Raw genomic sequence first — 20,061 nt, forward strand, 5'->3', positions numbered from 1 at the left:
CGGGGACCTTTCATCAACCAATCAGAAACAATGCGACACTAGCGCGGCGCACCTCTGTCAAGTTCCTATTGATTTTTTTTTTTTAAAATAATAATTCTGGATTTCTTTTGGTCAAAGTGTTAAAAGTTTATTCAAATTCAACCACTTTTATTTATTTATATTTATTAAGTATTAACTCAAATTCATTTTTTTTTTTCAATTCAAAATTTAATTATTCTTATAATATTTTCTAATTTAAAATTTGATAGTTAATAGTTTAATAAAAATGACTAAATGAGCCGATCTAATCCTAATTTTTCATGTCTTTCATAAAATTTTAATTACATTTAATTCAGGATTCAAATATTTTCAATTTTAAAAAATAAATAATAGTTTCATCGACTTGAATTAATTAAAAAAATTAATATGTCAGGAGTTCACTCAGAGACCAAAGTTCAGGACACATAATATAGATATACTCTCGAATTTCACAGTTCAGTGTCAATCTGCAGTTCAGCACTCAGCAGCTTTCAGCCCGATTCTTGATCTTTCCAAAATTCAAAAATTTCTTCTAATAAAAATTAAAAAATCAAGAATTTTACGAAAAGTTTTTAAAAACCAAACCAACCCTTCGAAGTTCGAATTCAAATTTAACCATTTCAAGCCCTTCTGAAGCTTCCGTCGTCGCGAGTTTTGATTTCTCCAGAATTGTAAAATTCTTCCATAAGGTGTGGAAATGAATTTGGATTTTGGGCTGCTAAAAATCGAATTTTGGCTTACCCACTGGCCACTACCTATTCAAAGGGTTTATCCTGATCCAAATTTCAGCCCATTTCCAGGTGAACACTTCGAGTACCTACGTTTTTTTGAAGAACATTTTACATTTGTTTGGTTAGGAAAAAATTCAAAAATTCGAGCATTTCTGTTTTTATGGAAAATTTTTGAAATTTTACGAATGGCTTCATCTGGTCTAAAACTAACCCCCTCCCCTCCCCTTCCCTTCAAATTCGAATCCCACAATTTGGAGTAAATCATTCGCTGAATCTGGAGCCTTCAGTAGGCACGATTTTCAATTTTTCCAAAATTAAGTATACCTACAATTATAAATTTGAGAAAATACAAATCAAAAATCTTCTGTTTGTAAAAATGATTGTTGAAATTTCACAAATGGCTGTAAATTGCCTATAAAATCAAACCCTCGAATTCAAATTTCATCATTTCGAGCCAATCTGGAGCCTTCAGCGCGATTTTTCATCTCTCCAATTTTAAAATTTCTTCGGAAGGCGTTTAAGATGATGCGAGTTTGCAAAAAATTGAATTTTGGCCTAATCTAGACCTTGTTTAACGAATTATTCTCATTTTCATTTGGGTCGATTCCCAGGCAGGCACTTCCAGTGCGTTTTTTTTTTTTTTTTTTTTTTTTTTTTTACAAGCATTCTCTACAATTATTTCTCAATTGTGCTTAAATGAATCGAGAATTACCCTGAACTCGATTTTCAGCTGCTGAAATAATATTTTTCACGTTTAGGTACGCTTTCTAAAGACATTTTAAAATTTTGGAGAAATCAAATTTTTTAATTGTTAAAATAGATTTTTTCAAAAAAAATTCCAAAATCAGTTTTTCCGATTCTTGATCCAATTTTTTCAAGTCAAAAAGAAGAAATTTTAATAATACATATCAACGAATTAAAATTGTATTTTCTGCCAAAAATGGTAAATTTTGAACGTCTTATTTTCTCCCAGAAATTCCCTCAATAAATTTAGTTGCCAAAAATTTCCAAAAGGCCTTGTCTTTTTAATAAATTTACTTATCAAATTTTGCTTTTAGTTTACATTTTTTATTTAAAAAATCACTGTTTTATGAAACAGTTGCAAAAGTCTCCCGTTTTTTCTGCAAAAATTGACAAAAATTCTTTTTTTTTACCGAATTGATAAAAAATCTTGCGTTTTACCTAAAAATGTCAGAACATTGCTGGAACTGCTAGAAGTCTCATTTTTTTCTAAAAATTGTCGTTTTTTTGCAAAAAAAAGAATCCGAAAATTCTCAATTTTTTTCCAAAAACTATTTAAAAGTCTCACTTTTTACATACAAAAAATTGCTGCCAAAAAGCTCTCTACCTTCTACTAAAATCAGGGTTGTACAAAAAGGTGTTTTTTTTTTTTGTTTGTTTTAAACCAGGTTTTTTCTCTGGTTCAAAAAACTATGTGTTTATTTTAAACACAAATTCATTTGTTTTGGGTTCACCAGTCATTAATTCTTAAGATGCGACGTCATAAAATGCCATAGATAGGCTACAGAAATATTATAAAATTGAAATTAAAACACAAAATTTGTCTCTAAAAATACAGTTTTTTCATTTCTACTTCTTTTTCAACGAGAAACTAAAAAAACGTGTTTTCTTTAGGAAATTGAAGTTGAAAAAAAAATATGTTTAAAACAAAAAAAAAACTGTTTTAAACTTTTTTTTTGTTTAAAACACCGGTTTGTTTTTTAATCTCAACAAACTTTTTCAGATTTTCATTCCTTTCCAACTCGTTACACTCCATCAAAATTGTATTTTCTGCCAAAAATGGTAAATTTTGAACGTCTCATTTTCCCCCTAAAATTCCCTCAATAAATTTAGTTTGCCAAAAATTTTCAAAAAGCCTTGTCTTTTTAATAAATTGATCAAATTAATATGCTTTTTGCATAACATTTTTTATTTAAAAAAAATCACTGTTTTACCAAACTGTTGATAATTTTTTCTGCAAAAATTGACAAAAATTCTTCTTTTTTACCAAATTGCTAAAAAATCTCGCGTTTTACCTAAAAATATTAAAAAATTGCTAAAAGTCTTATTTATTTTCTAAAAATTGTCGTTTTATTTTTGCAAAAAAAATCCGAAAATTCTCAATTTTTTTCCAAAAACTGTTCAAGTCTCATTTTTTGCAAAAAAAATTGCTACAAAAGAGCTACGTGTTTTTTTTTTGTTTTAAACCAGCTTTTTTCTCTTGTTTAAAAAACTATGTATTTAAAACGAGTTTTAAACACAAATTCATTTGTTTTGGGTTCACCAGTCATCAACTCTCAAGATGTGACGTCATAAAATAGCCATAGATAAGGCTACAGAAATATTAAAAATTGAAATTAATACACAAAATTCATCTCTAAAAATACAGTTTAGTCAATTCCACTTCTTTTCCAATGAGAAACTAAAAAAACGTGTTTTTTTCTAGGAAATTGAAGTTGAAAAAAAAACGTTAAAAAAACTGTTTTAAACGTTTTTTTTTGTTTAAAACACCGGCTTGTTTTTAAAAATTTTTTAAATTAATTTACACAAATCCATTTATTTTTTGCCATCATTTTTCGATCATAAAAAGATACCATCTACTAATATCAAAAATCTCGAAATTTATTAAAAAAAGTATAATTTTCCTAAAAACTTAAAATTTTGTCATGTGATAATTATTTTATACATTTTTGATACAGAAAAAATCTTAAAATACTTGAAAAATCAAAATAATTTCATACCCAATTGATTTTTTCCAAAAATTCATCATTTGAAATTTATTGAAATTTAACTGTAAATTCAAAAACTCTAGTTTCGGAACACAAAATACACCATCTTACGGGTTTCAAAACCGACAAAATCGATGAAACTCTCAGATTTTTTGTGATTTTTTTTTTAAATTCAAAAAGTTGAAATTTATTAAACTAAAATTTTTCGTAAAAATCAAAATCTTCTTTTGAATTATAAAATATACCACCTACTGGTGCAAAAAACCATCAAAAACCAATCCAAATACAAATTTTTCAAAATTTAAAATCTCTAAAATTTACTAAAATTTCTTTTATCTTTGATTTTGAAAAAACTCCCTATCTTTCAATTGATTTAAAAATTCATGTTTTTCAATTATTAAAAACTTCTTCGAAAGATTTTTCCCGTTCCAAAGAAATCAAATATTAAAAGGTTGCTCATTTTTCCCAAAAATATGGCTATTATGTCTCCGAAATACTTTTCCTATCTAGTCAGTTCTCTTTGATTAAAATATTGTCACAAAAAACACTCAGTTTCTTCAACCTTCAAAATTATTATTGATATTTATTCTAAAAATTTCAAAATTGTTTGATTTAAAAATTCCTTACCTACTCCCAACAATCGTTATCGAAGCATTTTATTTATTTGGAAAATGCCTGATTCAAAAATTCTCACTGCTAAAAAATTCAATTTTTACATATCTCCAAAATATTTCAAAATTTTACACTGCAATATTTACCTCATGTCTAATCTAAAATTTTTCCCAAATTAAAATACGTCACTTGCACTAAAAATCACGATATTTCAACTTTCAAAACTATTTATCAAGTTTTTCAAAATTTTCCAAAATGTTTCTGTTTAATTTTTTACCTACATATTTTCGAATCAGTAATTTTCGGCCATCCTAAACTTCGACGAAAATATTAGAAAATTTGAATCCAATGTTCAAAAATCCACTCTATTTTGATTATCCGGATCAAAATACACTTTAAACGTGATTATTTGCAGCTTTATTCATCCAGAGAGGTATAATACCTACCTAGTTAAAAATGTAACCTTTTTTGCAAACATGCCAATACTATTATAATATGCGATAGTAGCGAGGGGCATTTTAAAAAAAGGCTATGAAAACCATCACGTTTCATTGTACATAATAAAAATGTAACACTGACGAAATACAACTAGCATGCATCCGATACTATGACGTAATATCTTACCAAACGTTGTAATCTTCGACCATCAACGGCTGAAGATATGAATCAAAGGAACCTGCAACGTGTCAAGTTTTATTACATTGAGAGAATAGGCACATGTTTACAAACATATTATACATTTCATTTCCGATACACCAGACCAGTTATGACGAGACATTTTCGTCTACTTTTCTTTTTTCAACAAGTCAAAGATAAAAATTCCAATAGCCTTCCACATCATACAAAATCACATCGCTACTGCTCTAGTCTTGGTAATGTGTTGTGTTGTGTTACATGTAAACTGTAAAGCTTGGCTACAATAATATTTCGATTTACTTTCTTTTCATTTTGGTGTAAACCTGAATTGTGGTGATTTTTTCCTCAAATTAATCAGAAATGTAAGTAGAATAATCACTTTATAATTTAAACATCTCGTCATAACTGGTACTAGACCATAGCATTATATTTAAAACCATTTTTTCACTAGAAATATTCGAAAATATTCACCTACCAATATGACTAATTTTTTTTTGAAATGATACAATTTTAAAGTGTAGCATAAATTTAATAGAACATTGGTACTTATACAAAAGAATTATCTATCTGTTTATTTCGAAATTACCTACTTCTGTTATGGAATTTGCTTCACAACGTAATAATTGAGTAAATTGATAGGTGATATATAGAGTGGGCATGTAGCGGGTTTAAAAGGGAAAAAATTGGCACATAAATTTTTTCTTCGGGAATGTGTTCAGATAAACCCCCGAACTGCCAAAAAAAAACCGCGCCTTCTACCCCTGGAGCTAACTTTTTTAGGGGGCTAACACCGGTTCCGATTCACGTTTTTTGCGATTTACTCCGAAAATATTAGGTTTACGATAAAAAATACCATGACAAAAAATGTTCCCCTTCAAATTCTCGACAATTTGATACCACGCTCGATACCCATATCTGAAAAGGGGTGTCTGAAAAAAGGGGTGGAAAGAAAAGGTGTTTCAAAAAAAGTCAGTTCAATAAATTGATCAAAGTTACCACTTTATATCATTCGTTTTCGCTCAAAATTTTTTTACAAAGTCTACTTACTCAACTATTGATTACACCACCATTGATTGGTCTTCAATCCTCCGCGGGAGTTCCTCAAGGCCCCTCTGTGCCCCAAAAAGGGGGTTGAAATTTTGAAAAATCGTGAAAAGTCGAGTGATATATCGAATGGTATGTTTCCGAGGTCGCTGAGTACGAATATGAACTTATTTTTTGGGTCCCACCCCCCAATGTCCTTCTGTGCCCCAACAAGGGGGCTAAAATTTCAAAAAATCATCAAAAAGTCGAGTGATATATTATCGAATGGTATGTTTCCGAGGTCGCTGAGTACGAATATGACCTTACTTTTTGGGTCCCACCCCCTAATGTCTCTATGTTCCCCAAAAAAGGGCCAAATTTCGATAAATCATGAAATGTCGTGTGATACATCATATGGTATGTTTTCGAGGTCGCTGAATACGAATATGAACTTATTTTCTGCTTACAGTTCTTCAAAACCCATTTACGCCCTTCTTCTAAAGAAGATAAAATTTTGAAGTCGCTGAAAATCGTGTAATACGAGTATATCGAATAGTATGTTTTCAAGATTGCTGAACACAAAAAAGATGACGACAGAACATGGTGTGATCTTTTTCTTTGAAGATTCTCACTACTATTTTAGAAATAATTCTGAAAATTCTTCTCAAAAACACTGATTGGAGTAACTTTCGGAGAGAGGAAGGCAGAGGTAGAGGTATTACCGGGATCGCTATTCAAAAAGTTTGAACGCTCATTTTGCAAAGAAAACATTTCACATCTCAAGATTTTTTTTTTAAACGCTCACTCAACTACCAGTTTTTGATTACTTTTTAATAGAAAATAAAATGGAACTAGGACTTTTACAGTTTTGTCGAATTTCGTCGAAATAGAATGTAGAACCATCCAACTAATTTCTATTTGTAAATTTCGCTTAGGAATGTGCCACTTGAATTATTAATTATGGGAAATTTAAATGGAATTAATTATATATATATATGAATAGTCGTTCGACGGTATTCTGGCATCCAAGAATATATACAGGAGACTGGCATCTTCACTAATCTTCAACTTCAAAAATATTTTTCGGCATGTAATAGTACAGTTGTGCTACTCCGCACGTGCGTATGGCGTACGAGCACAAAAGAGCTTCCTTCATAGGCGGGTAGCGCGAGGGGAGCACTGTAATATGGCGCGCTACGCGCGCTACGTTGTAAAACATGCTAGATGCCACATTACCACATATTGTCTTTGAACCTGAGGGGTGTGGGCGGTTGTATATCAGGTAAAGTGGCATCACCAAACTAACCCTATTTTTGGAATGTACGGACCTGTAGGATATCAAATAACAGCAATGTTAAAGTGGCATCCGCAAAATGATGCCAGTTTGTAAAAAAGATGCCAGTTTACCATTCAACAACAAAAAAAGATGCCACATGGGCCCTGAACAACTGTATTTTTTTTTGTTGGAAAAACTCATAAATTGATAAAATATTTCAAAATAGAATCCCGAAAACATATCATTTGATGTATCACTCGACTTTTTGATGATTTTTTGAAATTTGGCCCTTTTTTGGGGAACATAGAGACATTAGGGGGTGGGACCCAAAAAGTAAGGTCATATTCGTACTCAGCGACCTCGGAAACATACCATTCGATATATCACTCGACTTTTCACGATTTTTCAAAATTTTAACCCCCTTTTTGGGGCACAGAGTGGCTTTGAGGAATTGGGCCCAAAAAATAAGTTGGTATTCGTATTCAGCGACCTCGAAAACATACTATTCGATATATCGCATGTCCAGATTCGTTTTTCAAATATATGATTCAGTTGTGTGTTACTTGAAAAATCAAGCACCCCCCCCCCCCCCCCCACCAGCTCCCGCGGAGGATTGAAGACCAATCAATGGTGGTGTAATCAATAGTTGAGTAAGTAGACTTTGTAAAAAAATTTTGAGCGAAAACGAATGATATAAAGTGGTAACTTTGATCAATTTATTGAACCGACTTTTTTTGAAACACCTTCTCTTTCCACCCCTTTTTTCAGACACCCCTTTTGAGATATGGGTATCGAGCGTGGTATCAAATTGTCGAGAATTTGAAGGGGAACACTTTTAGTCCTGGTATTTTTTATCGTAAACCTAATATTTTCGGAGAAATCGCAAAAAACGTGAATCGGAACCGGTTTTAGTCCCCTAAAAAAGTTAGCTCCAGGGGTTAGTCCGGCATATGACAATAGGAGTAATTGCACCCCTCCCCCCCGACGATCCTCCGGGAAAACTTTTTTCTTAAAGGGGACATCCTAAGGAACATTTTAAAGCAAACTTGCCAAAAAAAAGTTGGCCTTACTTGCAAAATGGCGGCCATTTTGATTAACAGGTCAGCCGAAATCGCAGATTTTGCGTTTTAACATAGGACTTGCACGAACTTTTTCAAACTTTACAAAGGTACATCGAAAGATCATGCAGAAATTTATCACCTGTCAAAATTTCAAGTGCTAAAGTGCGTTTTTCGATTTTTGGTGAATTTTTGAAAATCCAATTTAGGCCAAAAATGAGGGAAAAAATCAAAATTTTACCAAATTGACCAAGAAAGCTGAAATTTGGGATATACCCTATTTTCGACATGCCGAATCGATTGGAAACGGTTTCAACCCGTTTTGAGCAGTTCTGTAGCCTCCAGCAGATTTTTGAAACTCGAAATTTCCGCAAAATTCCATCAAATTGGAGTTGTAAAGCTAAAATTAATTCTAAAAACTAATTTCATTACGCTACGAAGTACTGCAGGTGAATTTCAGGTCGTTTTGCATCCTCCAGCGAGTTTTTGAAAATTCCTGAAACCTCCAGCAGATTTTTAAAACTTTAAATTTTCACAAAATTTCATCAAATGGAGATGGAAATCTGAAATTTACTCTTCACTCCAATTTTAACTCCCTCTGAAGACGACTTGAGGTGGGCACAAATAATTTTAGGGCCTCCAGCGACTTTTTTGAAAATTACTGGAGCCTCAAGCAGATTTTTGAAACTTTAAATTTTCACAAAATTTCATCAAATGGAGATGGAAATCTGAAATTTACTCCACGCTCCAATTTTAACACCCTCTGAAGACGACTTCAGGTGGGTTCAAGTCTTTTTAGGGCCTGCAGCAACTTTTTTGAAAATTACTGGAGCCTCCAGTAGATTTTTGTAACTTGAAATTTCCCCAACATTAATTTATCAAATGGAGTTGGCAAGCTGAAATTTACTTCGCAGACTGCATGGTGGTTTCAAATGGTTTTGAAGCTTCCAGCTACTTTTAGGAAATTTCAATTTTCCAACAAAACGTCGTACAAAAGTTGCTGGAGGCTCCAAAACGACTTGAAATTCACCAGCAGTCAACTTCGTAGCGTATTGAAATTAGTTTGCAGAATGAATTTCGACTCTTCATCTTAGTTTGATGATATTTTGGGGAAATTTCAAGCTTCAAAAATCTACTGGAGGCTCCAGTAATTTTCAAAAAAAGTCGCTGGAGGCCCTAAAATTACTTGTGCCCACCTGATGTCGTCTTCAGAGGGTGTTAAAAATGGAGTGTAGAGTAAATTTCAACTTTCCATCTCGATTTGATGAAATTTTGTGAAAATTTAAAGTTTCAAACATCTGCTAGAGGCTTTAGGAATTTTCAAAAAGTTTCAACGACTTGAAATTCACCTGCGGTACTTCGTAGCGTATCGAAATTAGTTTTTAGAATAAATTTCAGCTTTACAACTCCAATTTGATGGAATTTTGTGGGAATTTCGAGTTTCAAAAATCTGCTGGAGGCTCCAGAACTGCTCAAAACGGGTTGAAATAGTTTCCAATCGATTTGGCATGTCGAAAATAGGGTATATCCCAAATTTCAGCTTTCTTGGTCAATTTGGTAAAATTTTGATTTTTTCCCTCATTTTTGGCTTAAATTCGATTTTCGTATATTTTTCGCTGAAATGCAATGCGGCGGTGAAAATCGCGAAAAACTGATTTTGGGGGCACAAATGTGGGTCGGGGGGCGAAGCACCACGCGGATTTTGGGGGGGGGGGGGTTAGTATGTCATTTGGGACACCATCTTAAGCGTTTTGGCGCAAAAAAAAATTTTCCCCTCATTTATTCCAGGTTGAGTTCTTATATGAGCTAATTTGATTAGATTAAAAACACTTTGATCCAGTCATGGGACCTCCCCAAATTTCAGTTTTTCGCCATTTTCTCCTTCGCATTGAATTTTAGCGAAAAATGGGTGGTTAGATAAAAAATTCTACGTCAAATTTCCGATCTAATGATGTATCAACTTTTCTTGTATGTGAAAGGGGGGCGGAATTACAACCATTCAAATGAAGTTGGTTTTCTGAAAAATACATAGAGGCTATAGGCGTCTAAGAGGGGTGAAATGGTCCCCGAAAGCGTTCGAGTTGATATTAGCATGGAAGGTGGATACCACTGAAAAACTTCCGCGTGAAAAATTTCAGATCCAACCCCCTCCCCTTTTTGGGAGACCCCCCTTTTTTGACACTTCAATAACACTTTTCTCAGCCCCATTTCAATCGATTTTGAAAATTTTTCAGTATGTTATGTATATCCCTATTAGGTATCCCCACAAAAATTTTCAACTCCCTCCATATTTACCCCTCAAAATGGTGTTTTTTTCATTTTTTTATGCCTATTAAGAATCAATAAGATTGCAAGGTACAATTTTAGAAACACGTTTTTTGGACGTATTTTTGACCCCCAAACATCATGTACTTTTTTTGGAATTTTTGCCTTGGTGCGCCGCGTTGAAAAGTTGGAAAAATTTGTCTCAAAGGGGGGGGGGGCGTAAAATGAGAATTTTGGGAAACATGAATATCAATGAGTAAGGTGTCGTTTTCTTATGATTGGATACCTCTGAGCACGAATACGACGTCCGATTTTGTTTTTACACTCACACAGCCCCTCCGAAGCCCACGGCCTCCTACTGACTTTCAACTATTTTGGAAATTAAGTAAAAATGAAAGCTACATATGAAATTATAGAACATGCTATTTGGGTAATTCTCAAAAAAAGGTGAAATTCGTGTACATGGCAAATTTCTCAAAGGTTTTAGCTTGAATTTTTTTTTTTGGTCCATGGAAGGATCACCCCTCCTTTTTCACACACATTTCACATTTGGTATGACGATTTATAGCCCTTCGTTTCATTGGTGTTCATTCGATTTTATACCTCAAATGTCCTTCGACTTACCTGTCACACGCCATGTTTTTGAAAATAAATATTATAATGTGTCATGAACTTCATTTTTTGGGGGAGAAATTGACACATTCTCATTATCATAGAACACGAAGGTATATTATTGTGCAAATTGCAAATCCCAATCAGTCCATAGGAAGCTCACATTTCACACTTGAAAATTGTCATACAGTTTTTGCGCCAATTTTTAGAGCAATTTTCAATTATTTTTGCTAGCTTCCCAACAATCCAACATTTTTTTCTGGTGAGTGGCTGCACTGGTTCACTGTTCTCATAGAAATGATACTCCACACTGTTATTTTCAAAACCTACGTAATACATAACAGCTCGTTCTGATCGTACTTATCTCTGATGTTTTGATATTTAGATTAGAAAAATCTGTGTCCTTCAGCTTGTGTTTTTATTTACCCTAATGAACCCGCCAAAAACGATAATTGAGAAAGGGAAGTCATTTTACATGATAAGTACACATTTATTACGTGTTAAAAATCAAATAATGTCCAATAAGTAAGGCTAGAAACAAATAAACGTTGAGATTGTCCTTCAGCTTGTGCAGCACTCATTTGTCCGTCGACTTGGCCAAATTTCAGACAGCTGTACTTTCATCACGCAAATCGACATATTACACAATAATATAAGTAAGCAAAATTTTACATTTTCCCCCTCCCCACGCCTCACCCTCCATCTCTACAGGAAATATAACTCCAGATTCAAATGTATTACAACCTCGAAAAACATATCAACCGACATATTACACATCAATGAGGGTCGAATCCTAATTTTCGCGTTGGTGGGGGGGGAGGTCATTCAGGGCCAACAGTGCGGGGGATTGAATTACGGCCAACACTAGAAAAGGGATTTGGGACACCTCCGCAAATGATTCCCACTTGCAATCTAAAAAAATGATTTTTGTTTTTCAAAATTATGCATATCAAAATTAACCTTATTTTTGAGAATTACCCATTTATTCACAAACTAAAACAAATTCCATCAAGTTTTTTTTTTAGAAAGTACGTCATATTATGTTGTTAAAGTAGAAATTCAAAAATGGTTAAAATTCAGGAGGGGGCTGTGGGCTTCGGAGGGGCTGTGTGAGTGTAAAACAAAATCGGACGTCATATTCGTGCTCAGCGGTATCCAATCATAAGAAAACGACACCTTACTCATTCAAAGACAAATTTTTCCAACTTTTCAGCGCGGCGCACCAAGGCAAAAATTTCAAAAAAAGTACATGATGTTTGAGGGTCAAAAATACGTCCAAAAAACGTGTTTCTAAAATTGTACCTTGCAATCTTGATTCTTAATAGGCATAAAAAAAATGAAAAAAACACCATTTTGAGGGGTAAATATGAGGGGAGGGGGTTGAAAATTTTTGTGGGGATACCTAATAGGGATATACATAACATACTGAAAAATTTTCAAAATCGATTGAAATGGGGCTGAGAAAAGTGTTATTGAAGTGTCAAAAAAGGGGGGTCTCCCAAAAAGGGGAGGGGGTTGGATCTGAAATTTTTCACGCGGAAGTTTTTCAGTGGTATCCACCTTCCATGCTAATATCAACTCGAACGCTTTCGGGGACCATTTCACCCCTCTTAGACGCCTATAGCCTCTATGTATTTTTCAGAAAACCAACTTCATTTGAATGGTTGTAATTCCGCCCCCCTTTCACATACAAGAAAAGTTGATACATCATTAGATCGGAAATTTGACGTAGAATTTTTTATCAAACCACCCATTTTTCGCTAAAATGCAATGCGAAGGAGAAAATGGCGAAAAACTGAAATTTGGGGAGGCCCCACCCCCCTTTAAGGGGGTTCCGAACTCCGTAGGGGCGGGGACTTTTAGTATGTTGTTGAGGGGACCACTGTGAACAATATCTGAGAAAGATCTGTTTGATATTCATTTTTCCCGTAGATAGGACAAAATTGGTCTTTAATGACTGGATCAAAGTGTTTTTAATCTAGTCAAATTAGCTCATATAAGAACTCAACCTGGAATAAATTAGGGGAAAATTTTTTTTGCGCCAAAACGCTTAGGATGGTGTCCCAAATGACATACTAACCCCCCCCCCCCAAAATCCGCGCGGTGCTTCGCCCCCCAGACCCACATTTGTGCCCCCAAAATCAGTTTTTCGCGATTTTCTCCGCCGCATTGCATTTCAGCGAAAAATATACGAAAATCGAATTTAGGCCAAAAATGAGGGAAAAAATCAAAATTTCACCAAATTGACCAAGAAAGCTGAAATTTGGGATATACCCTATTTTCGACATGCCAAATCGATTGGAAACTATTTCAACCCGTTTTGAGCAGTTCTGGAGCCTCCAGCAGATTTTTAGAACTCGAAATTCCCACAAAATTTCATCTAATTGGAATTGTAAAGCTGAAATTTATTCTAAAAACTAATTTCGATACGCTACGAAGTACCGCAGGTGAATTTCAAGTCGTTGAAACTTTTTGAAAATTCCTAAAGCCTCTAGCAGATGTTTAAAACTTTAAATTTTCACAAAATTTCATCAAATCGAGATGGAAAGTTGAAATTTACTCTACACTCCAATTTTAACACCCTCTGAAGACGACTTCAGGTGGGCACAAGTAATTTTGGGGCCTCCAGCGATTTTTTTTGAAAATTACTGGAGCCTCCAGTAGATTTTTGAAGCTTGAAACTTCCCCAAAATATCATCAAACTAAGATGAAGAGTCGAAATTCATTCTGCAAACTAATTTCAATACGCTACGAAGTTGACTGCTGGTGAATTTCAAGTCGTTTTGGAGCCTCCAGCAACTTTTTGAAAGGTTGTATGACGTTTTCTTGGAAAATTGAAATTTCCTAAAAGTAGCTGGAAGCTTCAAAACCATTTGAAACCACCATGCAGTCTGCGAAGTAGATTTCAGCTTGCCAACTCCATTTGATAAATTAATGTTGGGGAAATTTCAAGTTTCAAAAATCTATTGGAGGCTCCAGTAATTTTCATAAAAGTCGCTGGAGGCCCTAAAATTATTTGTGCCCACCTGAAGTCGTCTTCAGAGGGTGTTAAAATTGGAGTGAAGAGTAAATTTCAGATTTCCATCTCCATTTGATGAAATTTTGTGAAAATTTAAAGTTTCAAAAATCTGCTGGAGGCTTCAGGAATTTTCAAAAAGTCGCTGGAGGATCCAAAACGACCTGAAATTCACCTGCAGTACTTTGTAGCGTAATGAAATTAGTTTTTAGAATAAATTTTAGCTTTACAACTCCAATTTGATGGAATTTGGTGGGAATTTCGAGTTTCAAAAATCTGCTGGAGGCTACAGAACTGCTCAAAACGGATTGAAACCGTTTCCAATCGATTCGGCATGTCAAAAATAGGGTATATCCCAAATTTCAGCATTCTTGGTCAATTTGGTAAAATTTTGATTTTTTTCCCTCATTTTTGGCCTAAATTCGATTTTCAAAAATTCACCAAAAATCGAAAAACGCACTTTAGCACTTGAAATTTTGACAGGTGATAAATTTTTGCATGATCTTTCGATCTACCTTTGTAAAGTTTGAAAAAGTTCGTGCAAGTCCTATGTTAAAACGCAAAATCTGCGATTTCGGCTGACCTGTTAATCAAAATGGCCGCCATTTTGCAAGTAAGGCCAACCTTTTTTTTGGCAAGTTTGCTTTAAAATGTTCCTTAGGATGTCCCCTTTAAGAAAAAAGTTGTCCCGGATGATCGGCGGGGGGGGGGGTGCAATTACTCCTATTGTCATATGCCGGACTAACCCCTGGAGCTAACTTTTTTAGAGGACTAAAACCGGTTCCGATTCACGTTTTTTGCGATTTACTCCGAAAATATTAGGTTTACGATAAAAAATACCATGACAAAAAATGTTCCCCTTCAAATTCTTGACAATTTGATACCACGCTCGATACCCATATCTCAAAAGGGGTGTCTGAAAAAAGGGGTGGAAAGAGAAGGTGTTTCAAAAAAAGTCAGTTCAATAAATTGATCAAAGTTACCACTTTATATCATTCGTTTTCGCTCAAATTTTTTTTACAAAGTCTACTTACTCAACTATACTCAACTGTGAACAATATCTGAGGCCTATAGAATCAAATGCCTACTTCTCCACTTTCGAACTTTTTGAGAAAAACGCAAAAAACCTCCCTAGCATTTATCGTAACATAAAATACCGAGGTAATATGTCTAATATTTTTGTACCAACAAGACGATAGTGACCCACATGTTTGTTTTACCCTACGCGTTGCCGCAAGAGTTCCTGGGCAGTTTGAAGTTAGGAGAAGTTAAGTTTTGTCTCCAACCGTACACTTTTTACATCGTTTTAGGGCACTTAATCAAAAATTTTTCTAGTAATATGGTGCTAAAAGTTGAAGAAAGCTTGGAAAGTTTGAGAAATTAAAATAATATTGCATTTTTGACCATTCATTTGGAAATTGAAATTATTTTCCTTTTTTTTCAAAGTAAAAAAAAATAATTTTTGTTGATAAAAATGAAAGGTGTTTTTTGGGGGAAGGGTCCTCACTTGATGATAATTTCAAGGCATAACACTAGTGTTTCATTCGAAATCCGCCAGGTTCGTTTGAAAACTCGACTTCTCCATTAAAAAAGTAGAGTTTTGATTCTAACCCCTAACTTTACACGCTGTTTTACTATACTTCCTTGACCGAAATTCAAATGTTGACATTTTCATCAGATGCGGGACATGTTGTAGTATAACAAACCATGCTTAACTCATTTTCAAAAAAAAGTGGAGAAGTAGGCATTTGATTCTATAGGCCTCATCTGAGAAAGATCTGTTTGATATTCATTTTTTCCGTAGATAGGACAAAATTGGTCTTTAATGACTGGATCAAAGTGTTTTTAATTTAGTCAAATTAGCTCATATATAAGAACTCAACCTTGACATACTAACCCCCCCCAAAATCCGCGTGGTGCTTCGCCCCCCAGACCCACATTTGTGCCCCCAAAATCGGTTTTTCGCGATTTTCTCCGCCGCATTGCATTTTAGCGAAAAATATATGGAAAATAAAAGAATCTACGTCGAATTTCCAATGTAATGATGTATCAACTTTCCTTGTATGTTCAAGGGGGGTGGAACCACAGCCATTCAAAAAAGGGGGGTTTCCTGAAAAATACATAAGGGATATAAGCGCCTAAGGGGGTGAAATGGTCCCCGAAAGCGTTCGAGTTGATATCAGCATGGAAGGTGGGTACGTTGGAGAAAATTGCGCGTGAAAAATTTCAGATCCACATCCCCTTTGACTTTTTTATCTCTGAATTTCAAACTAAACGAAAAATCCAAACTTAATCGATTTTCCCCAATAATCACCGACAGAATTGCTAGAATTAATTAGTCAATAGTTCAAAAAATGACCGCCAGAAACGCTCATATCAAGTCAATAATTTTTCTTATCACCAATTATCATGTAAACAGCAACAAGAGTCGCCGCTAAATAATTTTCCAATGTGTTTTTTATGAAATTGTTTCCAGATTTTGTATTCGTATCGCAAATATGAATAACCCACCGAACCCCAGTACAACAACGTGTGCAAAATGCGGCCATTTACTAACGATCTACAATTCCGAAATGACGTACCAGTCTACTTGTGGGCATTTTTTCCATCATCGGTGTTTTCGTACATTGATAACCACGAACCTCGCGAGACCTCACTTTTGTCCGTGCTGCAATGCCAGCATCACAGCAGACAGTTTCCGGCCTGTACAAGCAACATTAACATTACGACCTGATCCACGAATGGAGACCAATGTGCAAACCAGCGTTCGCAGGGATATATTACAAACGCAGCTAAATTCATTATCGTCGGAATACGCCATGCTAAAAACGCAGATGCTTGAACTTTCAGCGAAATATACGTTCGCCATTAGCAACATAGCGCCTGCACCGCAAATGGCACCACCTCGCACGAATTTTCCAACACCCTGTATACCACCAATGCCGCACGCTATTCCACCACCACAAATTAATCTACCTACACCGGGGACTTTACAAATTCAAACACCTTCACGCCCTACTCTACACTCCGATCAGACCATCTTACCACCTGCTGTCCGTATACGTAGCAATCCTATCTCACACCAACCGCTGGTACAACCTCTGATGCATTCGACGCAATCGGAATTTGGTGATTTTGCCCATGACGAAGAACAACCAAAATTGAAAAAGGGTACCAGTGCTGAAAAAGGCGAATACCATCGAAAATACCGTCACCGATACGGCATATCGTCAGCTGCTCTCAAACCATACTATCCGCTAAACAGCTATCCGTATTATTTTACCGCAGCTGGCTTCGAAATCAAAAAACATGAGTACGTGACGGCATTCTTTGCATATACAGTGTTCCTAATGGGCGATGGCCACATCACCGCTATAGTCGAACTACTCGAAAAAGGCAAACCATATGATGATGAACAAGATTTCAACCTATACCGTCGTGATTTACTGCTCTCCGACCTCATCCGATACCTACGCACCTTTGAAGTCTTACCGTCTAGAATCATGCTCTCCATTGGACATTTCGACATCGCCTGTAACACAACACCTGGCAAATTCACTGCATTGATGAATAAATTGTGCATTTTATTACAACGTCATCACGTCGAGGAATTAATTATCGTGCCTCTGTTACCGCACCCTCGCTCCACCTCCACCTATCGATCATTTACTGCGATTCGAGATGTCTTGGATTTTGATTGGGGTCCCTTATTTGGAGGCAGAGTAACTCGCATCCCTCAACTCTTTCGCTCAGTCGTCACTCGTCCGCCTTTTCTCGACGCAATTGGACCATTCTATCCTCCACTCGCTTACAAAGAAACGCTAAAAGCAATTCGCGAACAATACATTCCAGAAACAAAGAAAAAATCGAAGACTGAAAACAGCGGTAATGAATCAACGACATCAGCTGGGGCACCTGATTCAAGCGCAGAACAGGAAACACTATCGAGCCCGGAAAATATGGAATCAAACGACGCTACAGAATCATCAACCCCAGGTCAATTTGATAATGCGATGGAGGAAGAAACCATCATTGAAACTTCTCTGGGTCCCTCCTCGCAACCCGCAACACATATCGTCTTAATGCCAGAACAACTCGCCGCAATCACCGCTAAAGCCAAAGAAATTGCTAAAAAACTCATCGCTAAAGAAGAAGCAGCTCGAAAGCTTGCAAAGGAAACCCTCGAAAAAAGGCGTAGAAAACGCGTGATAATCCGGAAACAACGACTCCGTGAACAATATGCTGCCCGTAAGAAAGCTGAAAAATTAGCCGCAAATGACGTCACAATTAATCATCTGGTACGCGATGAAAATGCCACCGACCAAGCAGCTGCGCCACCTCCAATGATGATTGATCTTACTCAATCGCCAGCGCATGTTCTCGAAGCCATCGCTGTAACAACTCGAACTGACCCTCTCTCAGAGAAGAGGACCAATTAGCGCTTGACTTTGCATGACAAAGCGAAGAAATGCTTGATATATGTACCTTCCCCTACTGAAGAAGAAACTGGAGAAACTTCCACAGAAGAGGAAGAATCCACCAGCGATTCGGATGTGATAATGCTCAACGAAGGCGAGGAATAATTATGATCCCCCCTCCCATGTTAATATTCATAGCGCATTTGTGCTATTTTCTCTCGTTGTGAAAATTAGCAACTTTGACGATCTTCTCACTATTTTTACAATAATTTTGGTTCTGACCGAATAGTTATTTCTTTTCATTTATGCTAATTTTTTTTTAGTTTTATATACCTTTCTTATACTCCATTTACTCGAGGATTTTTTTTTTAATTTTTACTTTATCGCTGGTGTCGATTTTACTTATCGAAATATTTTCCATTTTGCATCATGTTTTAAGCGAAGACTTATTTTTTGTTCAATTTTTCTATCTTTTATTTTTGTTATTTGTTATTGTTTTTGCATTATTCATAAGATTTGCCATGAGAGTTATAAAATTTTGACACACCATTCTTCCTTTCTCCAGATGTACCGTCTGTGAGTAATTATGGTATTTGGCCAAAATATTTTTTAAATCTGTTGGTGCCAATTAGTTTATTTTCTTTTATGTTAATTTTCGCTAACTTTCATATACCAGTGGTACTTTTTAATTTTATTATTTTTTACATTTTTTGTATACTTACCCAAAAGTTATGTAGACTTTTCCTGTACATAATTTAACATTTTTCAAAATACATTTGTGCATCGAAGTTGCACGAGGTAATAACATCTCGTATATTTATTTTTTTTATTGTTTGTTCTTTTTTCTATCGAAACAGAAATTCTGATTTTTTTTCAAAAATTCAAAAAAAAGTTCCAATGTTTGCCAGTTTAAGAAAACGGGTCATTCCATGTCAACTCAACCAACATTTTTGGGTCATGTACTTCGATTTCGCTCAATTTTTTTTTACAATATCTACCCACCCAGTAAGTAAGAAAGTCGCAATCAGTTTGGTCTCAGCCCCCTCAGGGGGCGGGTGGGGGGGCTTCCATTATTTTCACATTGTCTCGAGGTACTCAACTTCAGCAGCCCATTCCTCCAAAACTATGATACTTTGATCAAAATTGATTTCACAGTTCGAAAGGGCATTGAAATTTGAACTTTTTAGTATTTTGAAATTTTCAAAAGTTGAAAGTTGAACTTTCAATTTGAAAGTTTAAACTTCAAAATGACGCTGTAAGTGGGAGTTACCATTTAAAATTTTGAAGAAATTTCCATAGATGTACATTTTGATACTTTTTCGAAATATTTAGGTTTCGAGATGGAACTCTTGACGGAGGGGGAGCACCCCCACCCCCTAATTTTGGGTGAAACTTTCGAAAGAAAATCTGGGGCATGTGATATATCGAATTGTATGTTTTCGGCGACGCTGAACACGAATATAACGTTAGATTTTTGATAGGACCCCATCCACGGCCCCCAGCACCTCCCCAAAGGGGGTAAAAGTTCAAAAAAGCGTTTTGTTCGTGTGACATATGGAATAGTATGTTTTTGGTGACGCTGAACACGAATATGACGTCAGATTTGGGATTGGACCCGTCCACAGCCCCCTGCACCTCCCCAAAGGGGGTAACCCAGAAAAAAATGG

The 20,061-nt window shown here is 35.3% G+C and overlaps 2 protein-coding genes across 2 annotated transcripts in view; one reads left to right on the top strand and one right to left on the bottom strand.

The window, feature by feature from the left end:
* Positions 1-4,618: 4,618 nt before the first annotated feature.
* Positions 4,619-20,061, bottom strand: part of LOC135846476 (cytoplasmic polyadenylation element-binding protein 2-like) — a 273,109-nt gene continuing 257,666 nt past the window's right edge. The window contains exon 8 of the mRNA XM_065365595.1: positions 4,619-4,766. Coding sequence (XP_065221667.1) covers positions 4,737-4,766 — 30 coding nt within the window. The 3' untranslated portion in view covers positions 4,619-4,736. The remainder of the gene's footprint in view (positions 4,767-20,061) is intronic.
* On the top strand, positions 4,822-19,126 carry LOC135846490 (uncharacterized). The gene is made up of 2 exons (XM_065365607.1): positions 4,822-5,088; positions 16,453-19,126. Exon 2 carries the CDS (start codon positions 16,475-16,477, stop codon positions 18,413-18,415), a length of 1,941 nt encoding a protein of 646 aa, XP_065221679.1. The 5' UTR covers positions 4,822-5,088; positions 16,453-16,474; the 3' UTR covers positions 18,416-19,126.

This window comes from Planococcus citri, chromosome 1 (assembly GCF_950023065.1).
Source record: "Planococcus citri chromosome 1, ihPlaCitr1.1, whole genome shotgun sequence".
Classification (NCBI taxonomy): Eukaryota; Metazoa; Arthropoda; class Insecta; order Hemiptera; family Pseudococcidae; genus Planococcus; species Planococcus citri.